At 39.1% G+C, this 20,121-nt stretch overlaps 1 protein-coding gene across 1 annotated transcript in view; it reads right to left on the bottom strand.

Annotated features, from left to right (window-relative positions):
• The window catches only part of RAB1A (RAB1A, member RAS oncogene family), a 29,407-nt gene extending 16,651 nt beyond the window's left edge, over positions 1-12,756 (bottom strand). Inside the window, exon 1 of the mRNA XM_043917652.1 lies at positions 12,512-12,756. Coding sequence (XP_043773587.1) covers positions 12,512-12,534 — 23 coding nt within the window. The 5' untranslated portion in view covers positions 12,535-12,756. The remainder of the gene's footprint in view (positions 1-12,511) is intronic.
• Positions 12,757-20,121: the final 7,365 nt, after the last annotated feature.

The raw sequence follows: 20,121 nt of genomic DNA, 5'->3' as shown, positions 1-20,121 counted from the left end.
ATAGGAAATACGCAAATCTAAAGTTAGAAAGCTCAAGATCAGTTCTGATACAGAGCCAAGAAAAATTCAGCAAATAGTAAGACTTCGAATGTATTTTTATTTTATTCTTAAGAATTTGGATTAAGTTTTCAGTCTGCAATACCATTTTAACTTATGTGAAAAACTGAATTCTATCAGTTGAGAAATTTTTGCACAAGTAAAGAAATCTTTACAGATTACAATACAACTATAATCGCCACTCTCCTAGATTGTTTCAGTGAATTCTACCCACTGTTTTCAATCAAAACTTTCTCTAGTCTTTTTCACGTCTAATTTACAATGACAATGATACGTCATACCTTCTCCCCATAGTAGTCTGGAGTCTGTTTTTCCTCACTCTGATGTTTAACATCTCTCTCTGTGTGATGGTAAACTGACTTACTCATCCAAAATATAACATTGTGCCTTTAACAAAGTACCGTGTCAAGAGTTCAGAGAACATTTTAATTTTGTGTTTTTAATCAGGTGTCTCTCATAACTAGTCATTCTTGAGTAACATTTTGGGCAAAATGCCAGAGAAAAAAATCTACAGGAACATAGCATGTTAAAAGGACAGCAGCAAACCTCAAACGCCAAGGCAACAATTTGAGCCCCAAAGTAAACCATCATGTACTGGATTATAACCCAAAGAATAAAATAAATATCCATGAGTCCATAAAGGTACAATGATTAACTGAAGAGGAGAGAAGAGACAACTCTTCCTTACACGAGGATTCCAAATAATACATGTAGAAGGAATAAGAGAAGTAGAAAATCACTAGTAGATTCACTGCTGCAGACAAGATCCACTGATCAACGCTAAAATTAGTGGGTGAAACTTTGAGGAGAATTAAGATATCTGCATGACCTCAAAATATGCCCCCCACCTCAAATATTTATTACTGCAGTGGTTTTAACATATGCCCACAAATTCTTTGAATACTGCTCCCTCCAGGAGATGGAGCTTCTTTAGTTCCCTTCCCCTGAGGGTGGGTTGGTTCTTAATGACAGGTTTCTAACATTGCATGAAAAGGGAAAAATAGTTATTTTACAATGGAGAAACCTGACAGATGCCACCTTTACAAAGTGATCAAGGTGAACATCTCCAGCAATGTCACATTGATATCACAGACCTTCTGACATGATGTAACGGGTAGAGTGCTTCACCTCTATGGTATCTCTCCCCAAATCTATAACCCCATCTAATCAAGAGAAAACATCAGACAAATGCAAACTGAGGGAAATTTACAAAATACGTAAGCTCTTCAAAACTGCCAAGATAATGAAAAACTACACTGAGAAACTCAGATTGAAGGAGGCTAATATGATATAATAATTAAATACAACATGGTCTCTTGGATTAGGTTCTGGAACAGAAAACGACATCAGTGGAAAAACTGGAGAAACTGAAATAAAAGTCTATAGTTCAGTTTACCCATGTTAATTTCTTAATTTTTATAAATATACCACGGTATATAAGATGCTAACATTAGGGGAAGTCGGACAAAGGGCATACAGGAATTTCTGTACTACTTTTATAATTCTTCTGTGAATCTAAATTTACTTCAAAATAAAAAGATTTTAGAAAAACAAACTATGAGGACATTAATGAAATAGGTGTAATCTCATTGAAAAAAGCTAGCTCCTGATATTTTTTAAATGTGAGAGAGAAATTTTGTGTTTTCTTGAGTTAAATCAACAATCATAAATCATGGTGGAATCTGTAAAATAAAAACTTTGCTTCTGAGGCACAAGTATTTTTTCAGAAAATTACTGTAAAGTGGAGATAATTCAGTGAGAAAGTAAGACAGTTAAAACTGACAAAGATTAAGACTGGATGGAAGGGGGGCAGATTCAGCCTTTTAACAAATGGATGGTGGGATGCCAAAGACAACAAGTGAAAAATTATTTTTGTTATCAGTTTCTCCTTAGGTCAACTCATGGTCTACTTTATCAATACTGCAGACCCTTTATTTCCATTATTTACAATCTGAACATAATCTTAATACCCATGCCATTTTTGCATGTAAGCATTAGTATTTTCCATACCTTAAAAAAAAAATCACTATTTTGAGAACATGAAGAGTAATTTTTAAAAGTTACTTAAAACCCATTTCCATTCGAAATTCTATTTAGATAAAATGTTTTCCTTTTTATGAAGTTACCAAACTGCATACATAAAATAGGAAGGAGATGAATCTGCTTGTTGCTCAATCTAAAATACTACTCAGAATTCTATAATATCAAGAGACTATTACCATGATATACTATTAAGTAAAATGATTATAGAACATCTTTGTCCAGTATAACCCATTATTGTTAAAAAAACAATTTGTACACACATAAAAGATTTGGGGAAAGAAGTGGATGGACACTTCTAAACTGTATGATTATACTTGTCTTTTCTTTATATTTTTTAAAATGTCTGCAATCACACTGTTATTACTTTTGTAACCAGAAAAAAAAAAAATGCTATTTGAGAAGAGGAAAAATTTTAATCAATAGCTTATTCAGTGACCTAATGAGTTCTTTCAGCATACCTACCCTAACACAAATGACATGTAAGTAGGCAGAGTAGGTCAAGGCTGGAAGCAGGTCGCATTGGCACACTCCCAATATAAGCAACAAAGATATGAATCAACTTTTTGGATTAAATAAAAATAAACATTTTTTATCTTCAAATAAAATTTGGATTATCACACACAGTTCACCTGTCAATGAAAATGTTACAAAAGAAAGTTGACTGACATTAACACAACTTTTAACATACACTTTGGAAACACACCAAGGAAGACAAGACAAAAGTAAACAGTGGAGAATTATATAATTGTTTTTATCCAAACAGAAACCCCCAAAACACAAATTTCACAATGTCAGCTATAAGTATACCTTAGAAAAGACCAGCTATTTTAAAAAGTTAAACGGAACCTGTAATTTGTTCTCTTTTACCTAGAACAAGTTCACTTGTATGACATGAAACATGTAGTTGTATCTTTTTATAAAATCATACTTGAAAACAGCCTAAAACTAAGCTCATATTACAAATTTAAAACAAAAGTCATGATTATGATATAGTGGGCCAAACAAATTTTAATTCATCTTTAAACTACACATTAGCCAATTAGTGTTTGGGGTTTAAAATGATTAATAAAACTTTGGAGCTGCAATAATTGTGCATGACATCAACTCTTCTTCTTTACTCACTTTAAGTATGATCCACAGAATACAATTCAAAATTGATCATTAGGCTAGAGAAAAGAGGTAAGAACTTTTTCATATGCTTCAACTGTATTGTTTGAATTTTATAGAGCACATACTACTTTTCTGATTAAATTAATAAAAAGAAATAAATAAACCTTCAGTAATGGCCAAAAACAACCTTAGTCAAAATAAACAATTAAGAATCTGAGAGGGCAACAGTCTTTCCTTCTTATTTAAGAAAATAGCCAAGCAATTAAAAAAACAACTCTCCCCACAATTGACCACTAAAACCACAATTAAATAAAATATATTTAGAGACAATAGATTAACTTCCGCGTCTCCATTTTAGGCACCATTTAAAAGTGTTCCAAAAACCCAAAGCTGGAATTCTGAAAATGAGAGAAACTTTGGTTGATTGGAAGTGGTAAGCCATACAAGAGGACAAAAGAATAAATGGTCTTGAAACATATTGAACAGTAAACATTTGCTGAAAAACACACCAAGTGTCCACAACCTCCTTACCTTTCAAAGCCTGCATGGGTTTTAGAGCTGGAAAGACCTGTATTTGAATTCAGGCTCCATCAAATACTAGCTACAAAATCTTAAGGCAAGGTACTCACCTATCACTATGAGGCTCTATTTCTTCATCTGTAAAAAGACTGAATTAGCACACTACCACCCAATTAGAGGGCTTCCGAGGTGGCTCAGTGATAAAGAATCCACCTGCCAATGCAGGATACACTGAAGATGAGGGTTCGATCCCTGGGTTGGGAAGATCCCCTGGAGCAGGAAATGGCAACCTACTCCAGTATTCTTGCCTGGAAAATTCCATGGACAGAGGAGCCTGGAGGGCTACAGTATATGGGGTCGCAAAGAGTAGGACACCACTGAGCACACAGGCACACACTTGAACCACCTGATTAGGCTCTGGTCAAGATTATAAATACTGCCTCTAAAATATTTAGCAGTGTCTGGTACATTACAGGAACACAGTAAGTGGCAATTAATATTGTCCCTTCCTCCCTCCAATCCAGGATGTAACCTGATGAAAAAATTCAAGACCGACAGACAAAAACATTGAAGTTGTTTATCCAAAGTTTCTGTACAGATGATGTGTGACAAATTATCACAGGAGTTTACCAGTTTAATTTATAATATAAAGTAAAAGTGCAAAAATTACCAGCTAACAGTTGTAAGTACAATGATCACAACTAGCAACACATACAATAGTAAAATGGTCTACAGCAAATAAGCCTGCCTCTCCAGTAAAAGAAAGGCATTTTGCTTTACCTGCTTTTCTCAGAGAAAAGGCTTGCATGACTTTAAGGCACCAACTAGTCAAGAACAGTCAAGAGGGGAAAAAAAATAGTCATGAGGGTAGAAAAACTGAAAATGGATACAATAATTAACTTCAAGTCGAGAGAAGCTCTTAAGATCAACCAAACACAAGATGTGAAGAAAGTCAAAGGCCTATTAACAATACGTACCTCACAAACCCTTAACATTTTTTTTAATTTATTTTTTTATTGAAGGATAACTGGTTTACAGAATTTTGTTGTTTTCTGTCAAACCTCAACAAGAATCAGCCACAGAAGGGAGGGGATATATGTATACTTTAACATTTTTAAGACCTCTCCAATCAAGAATTTTAGACATAACTGACCACAAAAATACTAGTTGCCTAATTAACTGGCTTAATTTCAAATTCCTAGAAGTTAACCACACACAGTAACTGGAAACAGCGTACTTGGACTGTAAAATCATAGGCCCTTGAGTTAAAATTCCAATTCTATTGCTTACTCTGAATGCCTTGGGCAAGTCATTTAACTCTTCTCTGCCTCCGACTCCTGTAAAATTAGGACACTATTTCTTCACTGGACTAGGGGAAATAATGGACACAAGTAAAATTTCTGACTAGAGGTGGGAACTCAAGTTGTTTCCTATTGACCTTAACTCAAGACTAGCACCAGGGCTTCTGGTGAGTCCTCCTCAGTGCTCTGTTCTTCTCCAGCTTAATCAACCTAACTTTCTGTCAATAACTGAAATCCTAGGCCTCTTCTCCGATTTTTTTGCACCATTATGCCAACCTATTCTTTACAAAAAAATCACAAGATTTAATTTGCACTACTACTGTTAAATTGATTATACTTGCTTAAGTTTGAGTCATCTTAACTAACTGGTAAGCACCTGGGAGCAAAGTCTATGTTGTATAGTTAAAAAATAAAAACCCCTCAACTCCTAGCATAGTCTGATGACAAAAGGCTGGCTGTTTTATCAAGCTTTTTCTCCACGGAAATTAGATTTTTGCGTGTGTGTGCCTACATGTGTGTGCAAGTGTATGCTCACGGAAAGATGTCAAATATCTGTACTGAAAAAATTTTTCAAAGAGACAGGTCAGTGATCCATGTTTGATGATTAAATGTGTTAGAAAAACTTTAACAAGCTCAAAAGGCATAAATGGACTGTATGAAGTAAGTGGTAGTCTGAACTTAAACCTATGGTTTTCAACTCAAAATTCTGGCTTGGTTTCTTTTTCCCCACCATTTCTCACCAATTCCTTCAATGATAATATTTTATACTCTCAGATGATAATAAAGTCAGTATATAAGTCCTACTTTATATACAAAACCTATCAGAATGAATCAGCCATCTATGAACTAGCACACAGAACCTGAACAAATATAAAGTGTAACTTACTGCTTAAATTAACTTAGAACATTTGTTTTATTTATTTTTTTTTTTTTAGAACATTTGTTTTAGTAGAGAGTAAGCTCAGCTCAAAACAGCATGGTAAATTTTGGAGTTCTGACTTCATTAGCTTTAGTAAGTGATGAACCCAATTGCTCTTTATGAGGACAAATGCCAGCCACCAACCTATAAATTAAGCACTAAATAAATAATAATTTGACAAAGTGGCTTAAACTATCCTTTTATAAATTTAACTACTTTTATAAATCCCATATAATTCAACTGAGAATATATCACATATTACTCTGATCTAGGCATTTACCCTAATTACATCCATATAAATTTTACGGCAATAAAGATACTGCAGAGATGACACTGTTGTTTATGTGAACACTAATGCTGTTTGAACTTAGGGTATCTTTGTTTCAAGAATCTTGGAAACACTTCATATATCAATAACTTAATGAGAAACAAACAGGTAAACATTTTAATAAAAGGAGAAGAAAAGAAAAGCACAGACTAGGTCATGAAAATAAGCCATACCCAAACAAATCTCACATTTTGAAAGTAGTTCAAGATCCCGGATTTAAAATTAAAATCTGTCCCCTTTGGGTTTCTGCATTTCAAAAGAATGGTAGTGAAAATTATCTTTTCTGTTTTCAATCTTCTACATCAGGCATTTATAACTTTGAGGTTCCTGAATACGCTTAGGGAATGTGAATAGCTTGCAACTTTATGCAGAATGCTATGAGTATGTATATACATAGGCAACAGATCCACAGTGTTTATCAAATATTCCCAAGGGTACATGACCATAAATGGGTTAAGAATAACTGCCCTAAATGGGCAGAGCAGCAAGTACAAGTAATAATTCCATCTAAGTACTACTGTTATTCAAAGAAAATACAGTCAGACAAGTTAAATTCATCACCGTCCTGGAAAACTTCAATTATATAATTCACTCAATCTCATTTGTAAAGCTCACTAGTCTGAGGTACAGAGTGCATAAAATGCCCTATGTGAAGACCCTAGCCAAGTAGCTGGCACAGAGAGTAAGTACTTGTCAATTAGTAGTTATTATTATTAAAAATAATGTTTCCAAAGAGTGGTTCTTATAAGCAAAAGTAATACTACCTGTCAAAATCTATAAATACGGAACAGAGCAAAGTAACTGGAACCTATCAGCATCCCTGGATTTAATAAAGTGGGGTGTTCTGACCAACCGAACCATGAGTCACAAAAGTACCAAGGAAAATTTCATTTCTTACTTCTCCTTTGTACCCTATTTCTTCACATATTTAAGTAAGTAAACAAACTAACAAACATTTATTCTCTGGCTCCCTAAAGCCTCAGGATTATTTTCCCTTTAAGTATCATTACACCACTACCCTTTTATAATTTGAAACATCACAGGGTGGGTCCAAGGAAAAGCCAAGTCCTCCGTTTTCTTCCCTGAATTCTATTCCTGATATCAAAGAAGCAATCTCTCCTCAGCCCCACCTTCTACAAGAAAACAGTGGAAAAGTCTGACTGTTCTGCTCTCCTAGAGCAGGGCGGGGAGGTTGTCATTTTGTCTAACTCTTACTAAAACTTCAAAATGCAGTTCAGACGAACAGTGGTAAAAAGCAGGAAAGTCAACATATCTAAGGTATCTCAGGCACTGGCATCCTACACCTATTTTTAGTTTCTCTTCATCTTTTTTTTTTTTGCAAATTTTAAAAAATCTCAGAATCTTAAAAAGCATTTTATTTAACCCCATTTTCATACATTAGAAAACAGACAAGAGTAGGTAACAGCAAAAGGAAGCTCTTAACTATCAAAAATGAAACTTAACTATTACAACTACAAGTGGTAAAACCATCATAATATATGTAGTCAGAAGTTGCCGAGAGCAAAAACACATACACAGTCAAACGATTGCTGATAGGATATGAATATAACAAAAGGTTAAGTAAGCACTTGTTACATCACTTAGATAAATCACTTATTGCTTCTAGAGCAAAAATTGAAACACTAAAATAAAATCACTCACAAACAAAAGTCCCTTTAAAAGTCAACTAAACAGTTGGCAAGAGAACACCTGATTCTAAAGCTCTTCTATCTTAAAAAAAAAAAAAAAACTGAATATATAAGACACTGTCAACATCCTATACTTTAACCTATTCGTGATAAAAAGGAGAAGAAATTTTAATGTAAAATTTCAGTTTCTTTAAATGATCCTACAAGATCATCTACTCACACCAAACTCTTAAGATGCATTTTGTGGAAAGTCTACATAGCTACTGGCAACTTACACTATGCAGAGAAATTACATACACTGATTCTCTACAGACATTAAATAGTCATATTCTGGACAGTGAGAATACTTCTTTAAACTTCTTTGAATTTCCCAAATCACTACTAACACCATCAAAAAGTCACCAAAGCAGCCAACAAAAATAAAACCTATTTTTAGTTGGTTTCTGCTTCTTTTCTAATAAAAAAATTCTAACTAAAAATTATGTAAACGGCAGTAATGATGTATTTATCAATGAAATTACACTGTTAGCCAGATAATAGAACTGATTAACTTTTTACTTTCAAATCCTTAAGTTAAAAGGTAGACTTATTCAAAGCATAGCACTGGCCAAAAAAAAAAGAAAAAAAGTCAAATGTTCCTTGAATCTACCATGATAGAAAACAAAGTTTAGGAGACTGATTAAAACATGCCATAATTATGTTAAAACGTAATAAAACAAGGTTTAAGATTTTTTTTTTCTTTCACAAATTTTTCTGCAATGAACTAGTTGATCCAGGGACTATCTTGGTGGCACAGTGGATAAGAATCTACCTGCCAATGCAGGAGACATGGGTTCCATCCCTGCTCCAGGAAGATTCCACATATGGTGGAGCAACTGAGCCCTCTGGACTGAAGCCTGCACGTTCTAGGGCCCATGAGCCACAATGAATGAGTCCCTGTGCCACAACTCCGCAACAAGAGAAGCCACCACAATGAGAAGCAAGGGCACCCAAACTAGTGAGTAGCCGCCACTCGCTGCAACTAGAGAAAGCCCTCGTGCAGCAACAAAGACTAAGAGCAGCCAAAAATATATAAATAAAGAGGTTTGTACATGTCAAAAAAAATGTGATCTTTAAAAAAAAACAAAAACTAGCCAATCCAAAGACACTACTACATATAGGTCTTCCGACTGGAGTTAACTGGTTGAGATAGGTACACGCATTTCATTCTTAACATGCTCCTTATAGATGAAGCAGCCAAAATGATTCTGATACTAAAAAAAAAAAATCCAACAGAAGCTAGTGGATTAGGAAAAATGCTTCTGGTATGAGAATAATGTTAAGTATTTCTTAACTAGTGTGCTGAAATAATCACTGCCTACTTCACCTCCTTGCTCAGGAAAATTAAAATCTTTCTTCAAATCTCCAGGAAAAAAGAAAGAGCTTTGATGCTTTCCATCTACTTTTTCCACTGCTCAGACTCCACTCTGGTTGCATTTTGTTTGTAGTATTTGAAGTTCAAATGAGTCAGTCATTATCCTTAATTTCTGCTAATAAAGATAACCTAGGACCATTTCTCCCAAATCAGCCAAATAACATGGAAAGCAGTCAAAGAAAAACCTTCAAATTAATCATTGATGGACGTATTTCTTATTCTCCTCACTCCCAAACCAAAAACTCAAAGATTACAAAATAAAAGCCTTTAGTAATAAAGCTACCAACAGGTAATCGTGTCAACCTACACAAATCTAAAATCTTGTTCACTCTGAGAACCAAACTTTTGTCAAGAACACATTTTCATTACCAAATTCAGCAGCACCCATACAGCAGATTTTAAAAGTTTCTATAAGGAGTAAGAACATGACAAACCAAAACAAGAAACATCTGGGGTGCACCTATAAATATTCCCTTGTATACTATTGTTTCAAATTAGCTTATAAAGTGTCCACTATAATACATGTGTATTATATAATGCATATATTGTACCTGGCATATAATAAGTGGCCATAAATGTTAGCTATTAGGGTAACACTGTGGAATCATAAAAGGCACTCATCCATTAAAAGTTTTAACTTAATATAAAAAAAACCTTTGATTTTAAAGTTTAGAACTCAGTTTTAAAGCAAACGGGCTTGTGTCTGGATGATTAAACTCTAAGAATTTCCTTCTTTTCTCTAGTTCCCAATTTTTTTCTAATTACTTTAATGATGCTAATAAGCTTGATTAAAGAAGAAATTGCTGAAGTCAGATTCTAAAAATCTGCTTGCTGGTTGCCTTTGTGACCTTTCGTAATAAAATACCACCTGTTCTCACCTTAAGTACTTTTCACTAGTGCTTTTCCAAAGGTTTTCCCAAGCTACAAGGTTATTTTACTTAAGAGACAGCGTAGAATATAAATACAGTAGCCCAGGTACTGGCACACTCCATGCCATAAAAATATAAAAATGATTTCTGGGATTGATTCTGTTGAGGTCATTAATCTAGAACCCTCAAAATAAAGGATGGATTGACACTCTACTTAAGAATTACTATCCCTGTCATTTATTAACCATTCTTTCTTCTTCCCTCCTGAACAATCTCACTCCCTCTGCTTCTCCAAATCAAATGCTAATAATTCCCTTACTGATTTATTCTCTATAAGGTCTTCCTGAACCGTACCAGCCAACCACAACCCCACAACTTCTTTTAAAATCTTGTGGTTCCAATCCATGTCACCCATCTGGAACTTGCCATGTCGACTGTTATTTAACATGTATAATATCTATTTTTTTGTATTCCATTATAAATTCCTTGAGGATAAGGGTTATATTCCTAAATTTTACCATGACTGGAAAACCTTATACAATGATGTACCCTGCTCTTACAGTTTACCAAATTCTTTTACATATACATATCCCCGATAGGAATAAACACTGTTGTCCTATTTTACAAAAGGAGAAATAAATTCCGAGTCTAAATCATTTGCCATGGTTCTGTTCAATTAATCCTCATTACAGTACTATATACATGCAGCAAATTTAAGAAACTCCCTGAACAGAAGACAAACCTCCATAAAATGGAAAATCCATGTACTTTACTGTTGCCAGGACAACTTCTAAATTAGAGACCTCAAGTTCAACTCTGTCCAACTACGCAAAACCAACTTTGTCCTTGGAGCCCTTGATAAAAAACTGCCAGCATAGCAAATAAGACACTATTAGAACACTATCTTCAACTTCTTAAAGTATATAAAATTTTAATAAAGTACTACGGCTTCTGTTTAGAACAGAAAGGGACATTTCGGCGTCAAACCACAGTATTACAAAACTTGAAGTCAGAATGCATTTTGCAAGAGCCATGTGACACACACATGACAGTCAGCTAAACCCATGGGTGGACCTTTTAGGGGAAATATTTAGCAGTAATTGACCAAAACAGCAAATAAACTCAACATTTAAGTCAAAGACTGATCTCTGCTTTAAAAAATTCCCCATCTCCCCCCAGATCCTTCTGACACCGAGGAGGAATACCAATTAAATCTCCTTCAATTATTCACTAATTTCAAAATGCAAACTGTAGTAGGATATTTTTAAGGGCCATTAAGGAGAACCCAACAAAGTCTTCCTAAGAAACACCGGTTCCCAGGAAAGGTGACGGGTGTGCCACATCTGCTGTCGTGACTTCTTGAGGAAGCAAGAAAAAGAAATGCATTAACTTTTCATGACACGTCACGGAACCTCATTCCCTATCTGCAAGCGTTCAAGTAGGTAATTCAAAACCTACAGATCTATCTATCAAAGGGCCCATTCGTTTTTCTTGCAACTTTACGGCAAAGTCTTTTCTTTGGTAATATCACAAAGATGTCCCTAGGTTTAGTGCTAGTGTTTTGTTTTGTTTTTCCCTTGACCTACACAAGGCAAAAGGACTTCAGTGTCCTCTAAAAAAAAATTCTCACGAACGCCCAGGAAGGCAATGGGCCCGCTGAGTTCGTAAAGAACTCCAGGAAATAAGTAAAAAACAGAACTAAAATGTTTAAATCGCTTCTCACCATCTACTCATTCCCCTTAATCCCACGCAGCCCTGAAAAGCATCCGTATTACCTGCAACCTGGAGAGGAGGGTGGAAGAGATAGCCAACAAGCTCAAGATTTACAAGTAAAGCTGGTTTCCACCCCGACGGTTCTGACAGCTCCGCAGAGCGCGGGCGCAGGGTCTGACAATGCCCTCTAAGAGAGTTCTCTCACCTCATCCCCACCCCTTAAAAAACTGGCCCTCCTTGAAAAGTCACTGCCTCCAAGAGAAGCTACCCCTTCCTACGGCCCCACCACCGACTCCCAGACGCCCCAACCCTCTTCGCGGACTGCCGCTACACACCGGCCCGGCACTCAGGCCAATACTACAACCAAGCAGGGTCCAGGCCCAGGCGGCTCACCCCTCCGGCCCGACCCCTCCCCTCGACCGCCCCTCCTCCGTCAGACAATGGGGCCCGACTCCCGGCTGCCAACCTCTCCTGCCCCATCACCCTCACCTCACGGAAGCCGAGGCCCCTTCCTCCGCCCTCCTCGCCCCCTCTAAGCCTTCCCAAGGTGGCCCACGGACCCAGCCGACCGGTGCTCTCCTGCACTCACTATTCGGGATTCATGCTGGACATGTCACTGCAGCTGCCGCCGCCGCCACCGCCGCCCTTGCTGCTGCAGCCGCCGCCCTGACTCTCCGCGCCACGGGTAGTCGAAGGAGAGGAATGAGATAGGCTGTTCCGGGAGAGCAAACGTCTTTACCCCACTCCGTCCCCTTAGAACACAATCAGCAGCCGCCACCACTCAGCTATCGCTTCCACCCAAAATGGCCGCCGGCGAACCAGGAAATAGGAAAGCCTTAGACCGAGGGGCCTTTACACAGCCCAAAGGGCGGCCGCACCGCGTGGCATGCCGGGAAAGAGAGTTGCGAGCGCGGCTGCGGGCGCTGGGGAACCACGGTGCAGCGCCAAGACCTGGACTCAGCTTCCCGCCAACCCCCGTGCCTCTGGCGCACGCGTACTCGAGGGGTTGTCGCTCGCCCCATTCCCCCCTCTCTCAACTACCCCCCCGCTCCGCCCCTCCCCGCTCCCCTCCCCGCTGACTCGCTGGCTAGGACTTCGCTCGGACTCCCCCTAGCGGATTGGCTAAGGCCGAGCGGCCCTGGTGATGTCATCAGTGAGACGTGGCAGCCGGGCGAGTCAGCGCCCCACGGGGGAGGGGGAGGGGGAAGGGGAGGGGAGGGACAGAGGGCGGTGCCGGCAGCTGGCGGAAGAAGGGGGTGGGGATCCCGGGACCCTGCGGGCTGGGGAGAGAGGGGTCGGAGCCCTAGGGACCGCCTGAGAGCGTAGGCGGAGGGAAGGGGACCTAGGGCTCTCGGCTCCTGTGTGCCTTTTGCTTGTCTGACCTGCTTCAGGCTTCAGTTTCCCTGCTGGTCCCAGGATGTCTGCTCTAAAGATGGAAGAAGACTCGAGGGCCTCTGCGGAAAACTTTGGGTCTCTGGAAAACACGAAGCCTTTCTTTTCCGTTCTCTTCCTCACTCACCCAACGCCACTGGGTCTGGTCAAAGACCAGTGTTGGCACGACCATTTTATTTTTTGATTTCTTACTATTCCCTTTCTAGCCCTGCTTGATCACTTCAGCCTGGATATTGCAGCAGTCTCCGAGTGGATTATCTGCCTCTGCCTCTTCTCTGCCCCAAGCCATTTGGACTCACATCCAGATTTGCCTTCCTGAAATATTTCCATCTCTAACCCCACACCTTTCACTGCCTCCGCATTGCGTGGACAGGACACAACCCTGAGCCAAACAAAAATTAGTAATCTTCCTGCCCTGGTTCCAGCCTTCCGGTTGAAATGTACTTATTTTTAGTTGCTATTTAATTCTGAACCATTCTACAAGATTGGAAAGTAGTAAGCGATAGTGCAGATCATTACTGTATAATGCCTGGAAACTCCAGAAGTAACATGAACACATTTTTTTTTTTTAACACATTTTTTAAAAACCATATTAACAGCTCTTTTTAATCAGCTCAGGAATTTAAATCTTCCCTGAACTTTAACATTTTATCTTGAATTACTTAATTACAAAGGGCATGGTATAACACACTGGTCAAAGTTTATCTTCCAACTTGTTCTTAGAACCAAGAAAATTATCTCCAAAGACTGATTGCAAGATCACTTCAGATTCCCATAACGTCAAAATATGGAAGGAAAGCAGTTTTTGTTTCTACCTATTTACCCACTATACCCCTTTAGCACACAAATACAACACATGTGCTTTAGTGGACCACCTCATCAAACTGTAGGCTAGAATTCCTTTTTATCATGTTGGCTTCTGAAGTGAATGTGATCAACACATCAGGAAAATACCCTGAATGGATCAATGATAGTCATCAAAAAGTGTATTTTATCCTAGACTCTCATCTCTTCCTGCTTATTGTGATTGCACAGAGGAAAAACTCAGAAAACCTCTGAAAAATTCATCTTGAGCCAAAGATAAAAAATTTAACCTGTTCCTCTCCTTGGAGATATACCCATAATATTGTTGTTATTTAGTCTCTTAAGTCATGTCTGGCTCTTTGTGACCCTGTGGAACCCGCCAAGCTCCTCTGTCCATGGGATTTCACAGGCAAGAATACTGGAGTGGGTTACTGATTCCTATTCCAGGGGATCTTCCAGACCCAGGGATCAAACCCACATCTCCTGATTCTCTACCACTGAGCCACGTGGCTATACTTTCTTTAATTATTTCCTTTCCCAACAAATAACCAATAGCTTTTAACCTAAGTGAGGGAGTAGTTGTGAGAATTAAACAAAACATTATAAAGCATATAATACAGTGATTTTAAGGATACATGGTAAATAGTAACTACCTTTCTCCCTGAAAGTTTTATATGTACCTGCTGTATACCAAAGACAGAATGCTTTATATCCTAGTTGTGATGTATTAATAGAATGCAAGGAGCTTAGAGGCAGTGGTGCGCAGATGTTTCCCACCCCATGGTGGTGGTTTACTTGCTAAGTGGAGTCCAACTCTTGCAACCCCATGGGCTATAACCTGCCAGGCTCCTCTGTTCATGGGATTCTCCAGGCAAGAATACTGGAGTGGGTTGCCATTTCCTCCTCCAGGGGATCTTCCCAAACCAGGAATCGAACCTGGATCTCCTTCATTGTAGGCAGGTTCTTTACCAACCGAGGTATAAGGGAAACCCATACAACACCTGTATACCATTTACAATTGACTTCCTTCCCCCAAAAGTGTCAGTTTTGCTGATTCAAATCTTAACATATTTTATTTTATTTTAATATTTGATTGGTTGATTTTTGGCTGCATCGGATCTTATCCACGGCACACAGGCTTCTCTAGCTGTGACACGTAGGCTCCATAGCATGTGCGCTCAGTAGTTGCAGCACTGGGCTTAGTTACCCTGTGGCACATGGGATCTTAGTTCCCTGACTGGGTATTGAACCCACGTCCCTGCATTGCAAGGCTGATTCTTAGCCCTGGACCACCAGGGGAGTCCCAATATATTCTATATGAGGTGTTTAAGAGTAGCTACTTTCATAGTTCAGATTAATAACTCAATAATTCATTAAACTAGCATGAGGCCTGTTGGTTGCCCTATTGTTAACTCTTCTAGGGCTGTATGTCCATTTGCTATTTGGCTCATTCTTTTCTTTCTTCCTTTTTTCCTTCCTTTCTTTTCCTTTTCTTCCCTTTTTCTTTTATTAAATATTTATGACCTGCCATGTAATAAATATGCTTGGAACCATAAAGAATACAAAAGTGAATGATTACAGTCCTCTGTCTGTGAGATAACAACCTATTGAGAGAAAGATGTGTATACAAACAAGACTTGGAGGGGGAAATGCAAAAATAAATTTAAATGATACAATGTGTATAGACAGAAATCAGATCAGTGACTGCCAGAAACTGGGAATGGGAGGAGGGAATTGTTCACAAAGAGACACAAGGGAACTTTGGGGTTTGATGGAAAGACTCTATTGCTTCATTGTGGTTATGGTTAGTTACTTAACTGTATATGCCTTGTCAAAACTCATAGAACTATACACCTAAAAGGGGTAAATTTGATAGTGTATAAATTATACCTGGATTACAAACCTGACCTTCAAAAGTGATATGGGATGGAAGTACAGAGGAGGGAAATAATTTCAACTCAAACTATTGGGAATGCTTTTATGAAGGAGGTGATATTTGAATTAAGTCTTGAAAAAGAATAAAATTTTAATCATTGGCAGAGATGGGGGAGAGGGAGCCATTTATGCCAGAATGACAAAAGAAAGTGAGCACAAGCCTAGAATGTGAAGACACCCATGTGTTTAGGGAATGGTAGTCACAGGTTCCATGGGAGATGAGGTGGGTAATATTTAAATTAAAGCGAGGTGGTGGGGAGCTCCAAATACCTGCTAAAGAGTTTCAACCTTCTTCACTAGGCAGTGGAGAACCAAGAAAGTTTCCAAGAAGGAAAATAAGGAGACTACCTCTGTATTCTAAAGGGAGCACTCTGGAGTTCCATAGAAATTGGAGGTAGGGAGATTAGATAAAAGGTAGATTCATTTAGGCAAGAGATGTTGTGTTCTTTACAACAGAAACAGACTCAGACATAGAGAACAGACTTGTGGTTGCCAATGGGTGGGGAGTAGGGGGAGGATGGATTTGGGGATTTGGGATTAGCAGATGCAAACTATTATATATAGAATAGTCCTACTATATAGCACAGGGAACTATATTCACTATCCTGTAACAAACCACCATGGAAAAGAATATGAAAAAAATATATATATATATATCTGAATCACTGTATATCTGAATTTTGCTATACAGCAGAAATTAACACAGCATTGTAAATCAACTATATTTCAATAAAATAAATTTTTAAAAGAGAGAGATGGTATGTTTTATAAAACAGAAGGGAGGGGCAATTCCAGAGAGAAGAAGGTAGAATCTGAAGGTGTGAAGGGAAATGAAGGGCTTAAAGTGGTCCAGAGATATCCAGTTTAACTGACAACTTGGGAACAAGATCCCAGCCAAGTCAGAGAACAGAAGAGGGGCTTGGAGTAGTGTAGAGAAGGAGGAAGACAGGCAGTGCTATGTGATTTGAGGTCAGAGTTAAAGCTGCCCTGGTGTGGAAGTACTAGAACTACCAGAAACTGTACCCCTTCTGAAAAGCACACACACACATACACAGCAGATGGTAAAGAATCTGCCGGCAATGCAGGAGACACGGGTTCGAGCCCTGGATCAGGAAGATTTCCTGGAGAAGGGACTGGCTACCCACTCCAGTATCCTTGTCTGATGGGCGGCAGACCACCAAAAGTGACTATGACCTTTCTGGTGTAAGTTTGGCTTTGGAAAGTACTCTGAAGCTTTTTTTCAGTCCACCCACTGAGCTAGCTGGTCATCACTGGCTGTTGTGGAAAATCCACTTTTCGTTGCATGTCACAATCCAATCAAGAAATGTTTCATTGTTATTGTGTAGAATAAAAGAAGATGACACTTCAAAATGATGATTTTTTTTTCCTAATTTGTGGTCAGTTTATGAGGCATCTACTTAATGAGTTTTTTCACCTTTCCAATTTGCTTCAAATGCGGAATGGCCGTGGAATGGTCGAACTTGAGTTCTTCAGCAACTTCTCCTGTAGTTGTAAGAGGATCAGCTTCAGTGATTACTCTCAATTGCTGGTTGTCACCCTCTGATGGCTGGCTACTTTGCTTCTCATCTTCAAGACTCTTGTCTCCTTCGCAAAACTTCTTGAACCACCACTGCACTGAACGTTCATTAGCAGCTCCTGGGCCAAATGCGTTGTTGATGTTGCGAGTTATCTCCACTGCTTTACGACCCATTTTGAACACCAATAGTGTTTCCACAGTGTAAAACAAATATATATGCAATGAACAGAAAGTAAAACATCATTAGTAAAAAATATAAAGTGAAAAATGCATGTTAAAATGATATAACCACATTTATTTAAGAATGTATCCCAATATCAAATAGCTAATTTCAACAATGCAAAAATCACAATTACTTTTGCACCAACCTAATAACTTCTTATTCTCGTATCGGAATTCTATATATTCCTAGGACCCAACTATAACCACACCCCTTCCTGGCAGCCTTTGCTGTCAACATCAACCTAAAGGGGGTTAAACTTTGCCCTTTTGTTTACCTCAGCTCCTTTTTTTAGTGCTTTTCATAATGCCTCATACAAAGCTGTCCAATTCAGAAGCCATGATCCACATATGGTTATTTAAAATAATTAAAAGTAAGTTGGAACTTCCTTGTTGATCGAGTATCTAAGACTCTGTGCTCCCAATGCAGGAGGACTCAGGTTCAATCTCTGCTCGGGGAACTAAATCCCACATGCCACAGCTAAGAGTTCGCATGCCACAACTACAGATCCTTCACGCACCAACAAAGATCAAGGATCATGCCACTAAGACCCAGCACAGCCAAATAAATAAATATACTTTAAAAAAAGTAAGTTAGGACTTCCCTGGTGGCACTGTGCTGTGTTGTGCTTAGTCGTGCCCAACCCCATGGACTGTAGCCTGCCAGGCTCCTCTGTCCATGGGGCTTTTCCAGGCTAGAATGCTGGAGTGGGTTGCCAAGCCCTTCTCCAGGGGATCTTCCCAATCCAGGGATTGAACCCAGATCTCCCACATTGCAGGCGGATTCTTTACCATCTTAGCCACACAAGGAAGCCCAAGAATACTGGAGTGGGTAGCCTATCCCTTCTCCAGGGGAACTTCCCAGCCTAGGAATCAAACCAGGGTCTCCTGCCTGGAAGGCAGATTCTTTTCCAGTTGAGCTACCCAGGTGGCACAGTGGATGAGAATTTGCCTGCCAATACAGGGGACATGGGTTCAATCCCTGGTCCAGGAAGATTCCACATGCCCCAGAGCAACTAAGCCTGTGCATCACAACTACTGAGCCCATGCCGTAGAGCCCATGAGCAGCAACTACTGAGTCCTCTCACCAGGAGTCCGTGCTTAGCAAGAGAAGTCACTGCAATGAGAAGCACCTTCTCACTGCAACTAGAGAAAGCCTGCACATAGCAATGAAGACCCAGTGCAACTAAAAATAAAATAATTTAATTTAATTTAATTTTAAAAAATTAAGTAAGTTAAAAATTCACTTCAGTTGCCCTATCTACATTTCAGATGCTCAACAGCTGCATGTGACTAATGTCTACTTTATTAGACAATGCACACTGTAGAACATTTCCATTCTCATGGAAAGTTCTATTGCACAGCAATACATATCATTAGTTATAATATTTTATGTATATGTTTTGTTTTTCCAGCTAGACTATGAGCTCCATGAGAGGAGGGACCACACCTTATCAAACTCTGTATCCCTTCCCACCAGCACATAGCATAGTACTTTATACCTAATAAATATCCAACATATTCATTGATTGGGTCCTTAGGAAAGCATTGCCTTATTAGTAAGTGCTGCTGCGACTGTTTAGTTGCTCAGTCATGTTCGACTCTTCGCAACCCCAGGTACTGTAGCCCGCCAGGCTCCTCTGTCTATGGGACTTCCCAGATAAGAATGCTGGAGCGGGTTGCTATTTTCTTTTCCAAGGGATCTCCCTGACCCAGGGATAGAGCCCATGTCTCCTGCTTGGCAGGCAGATTCTTTACCACTGAGCCATCAGGGAAGCCCTTAGAATCATCTACGATTACTTAAATCTTTTTCGCTTTTTTCTTCAGCCAAAAATAAAGTTCAGTCCATCTTCCCAGAAAGAGGTACAATGCCTTGAAGCATAACAGATAAGAAACTCCTATCTACCCAGGCAAGGTCAGCAGGAAGAAAGGACAAAGGAAGAGATTGGCTACAGTGTACTATGGCTGCCATGGATATCAAACTGCAGGCCTTTGATCCTCTCAGAAGAACTCCCTCTGAATGCCTAGTTCCTTGACTTCAACCTCCTGTGAAGTTGTCTCCAATTTGCAATATTTCTGTGCTGCCAAGGCCACCACACTGTTCAGCAATCAGTAGGGCAAGTCAGAGGTGTGTTGAATAAAATCAGATTGAAAGTTCCCTAAATAGTTCTCAGAACAATACCAGATACACAAGGTACTGGATGACAAAGGGCTCTCAGCCAGTCACCTGGACCTCCAACAGAGCATACCTCCAACAGCCTGACCTTCCCCAGCTCTCAGGTACCGACCTGATCTCAGTCAGCCCGGCTTCT

Source organism: Cervus elaphus, chromosome 11, assembly GCF_910594005.1.
Source record: "Cervus elaphus chromosome 11, mCerEla1.1, whole genome shotgun sequence".
In the NCBI taxonomy this organism is placed as follows: Eukaryota; Metazoa; Chordata; class Mammalia; order Artiodactyla; family Cervidae; genus Cervus; species Cervus elaphus.
The sequence above is the reverse complement of the archived record's forward strand: the minus strand, read 5'-3'. Positions and strand labels throughout refer to the sequence as shown.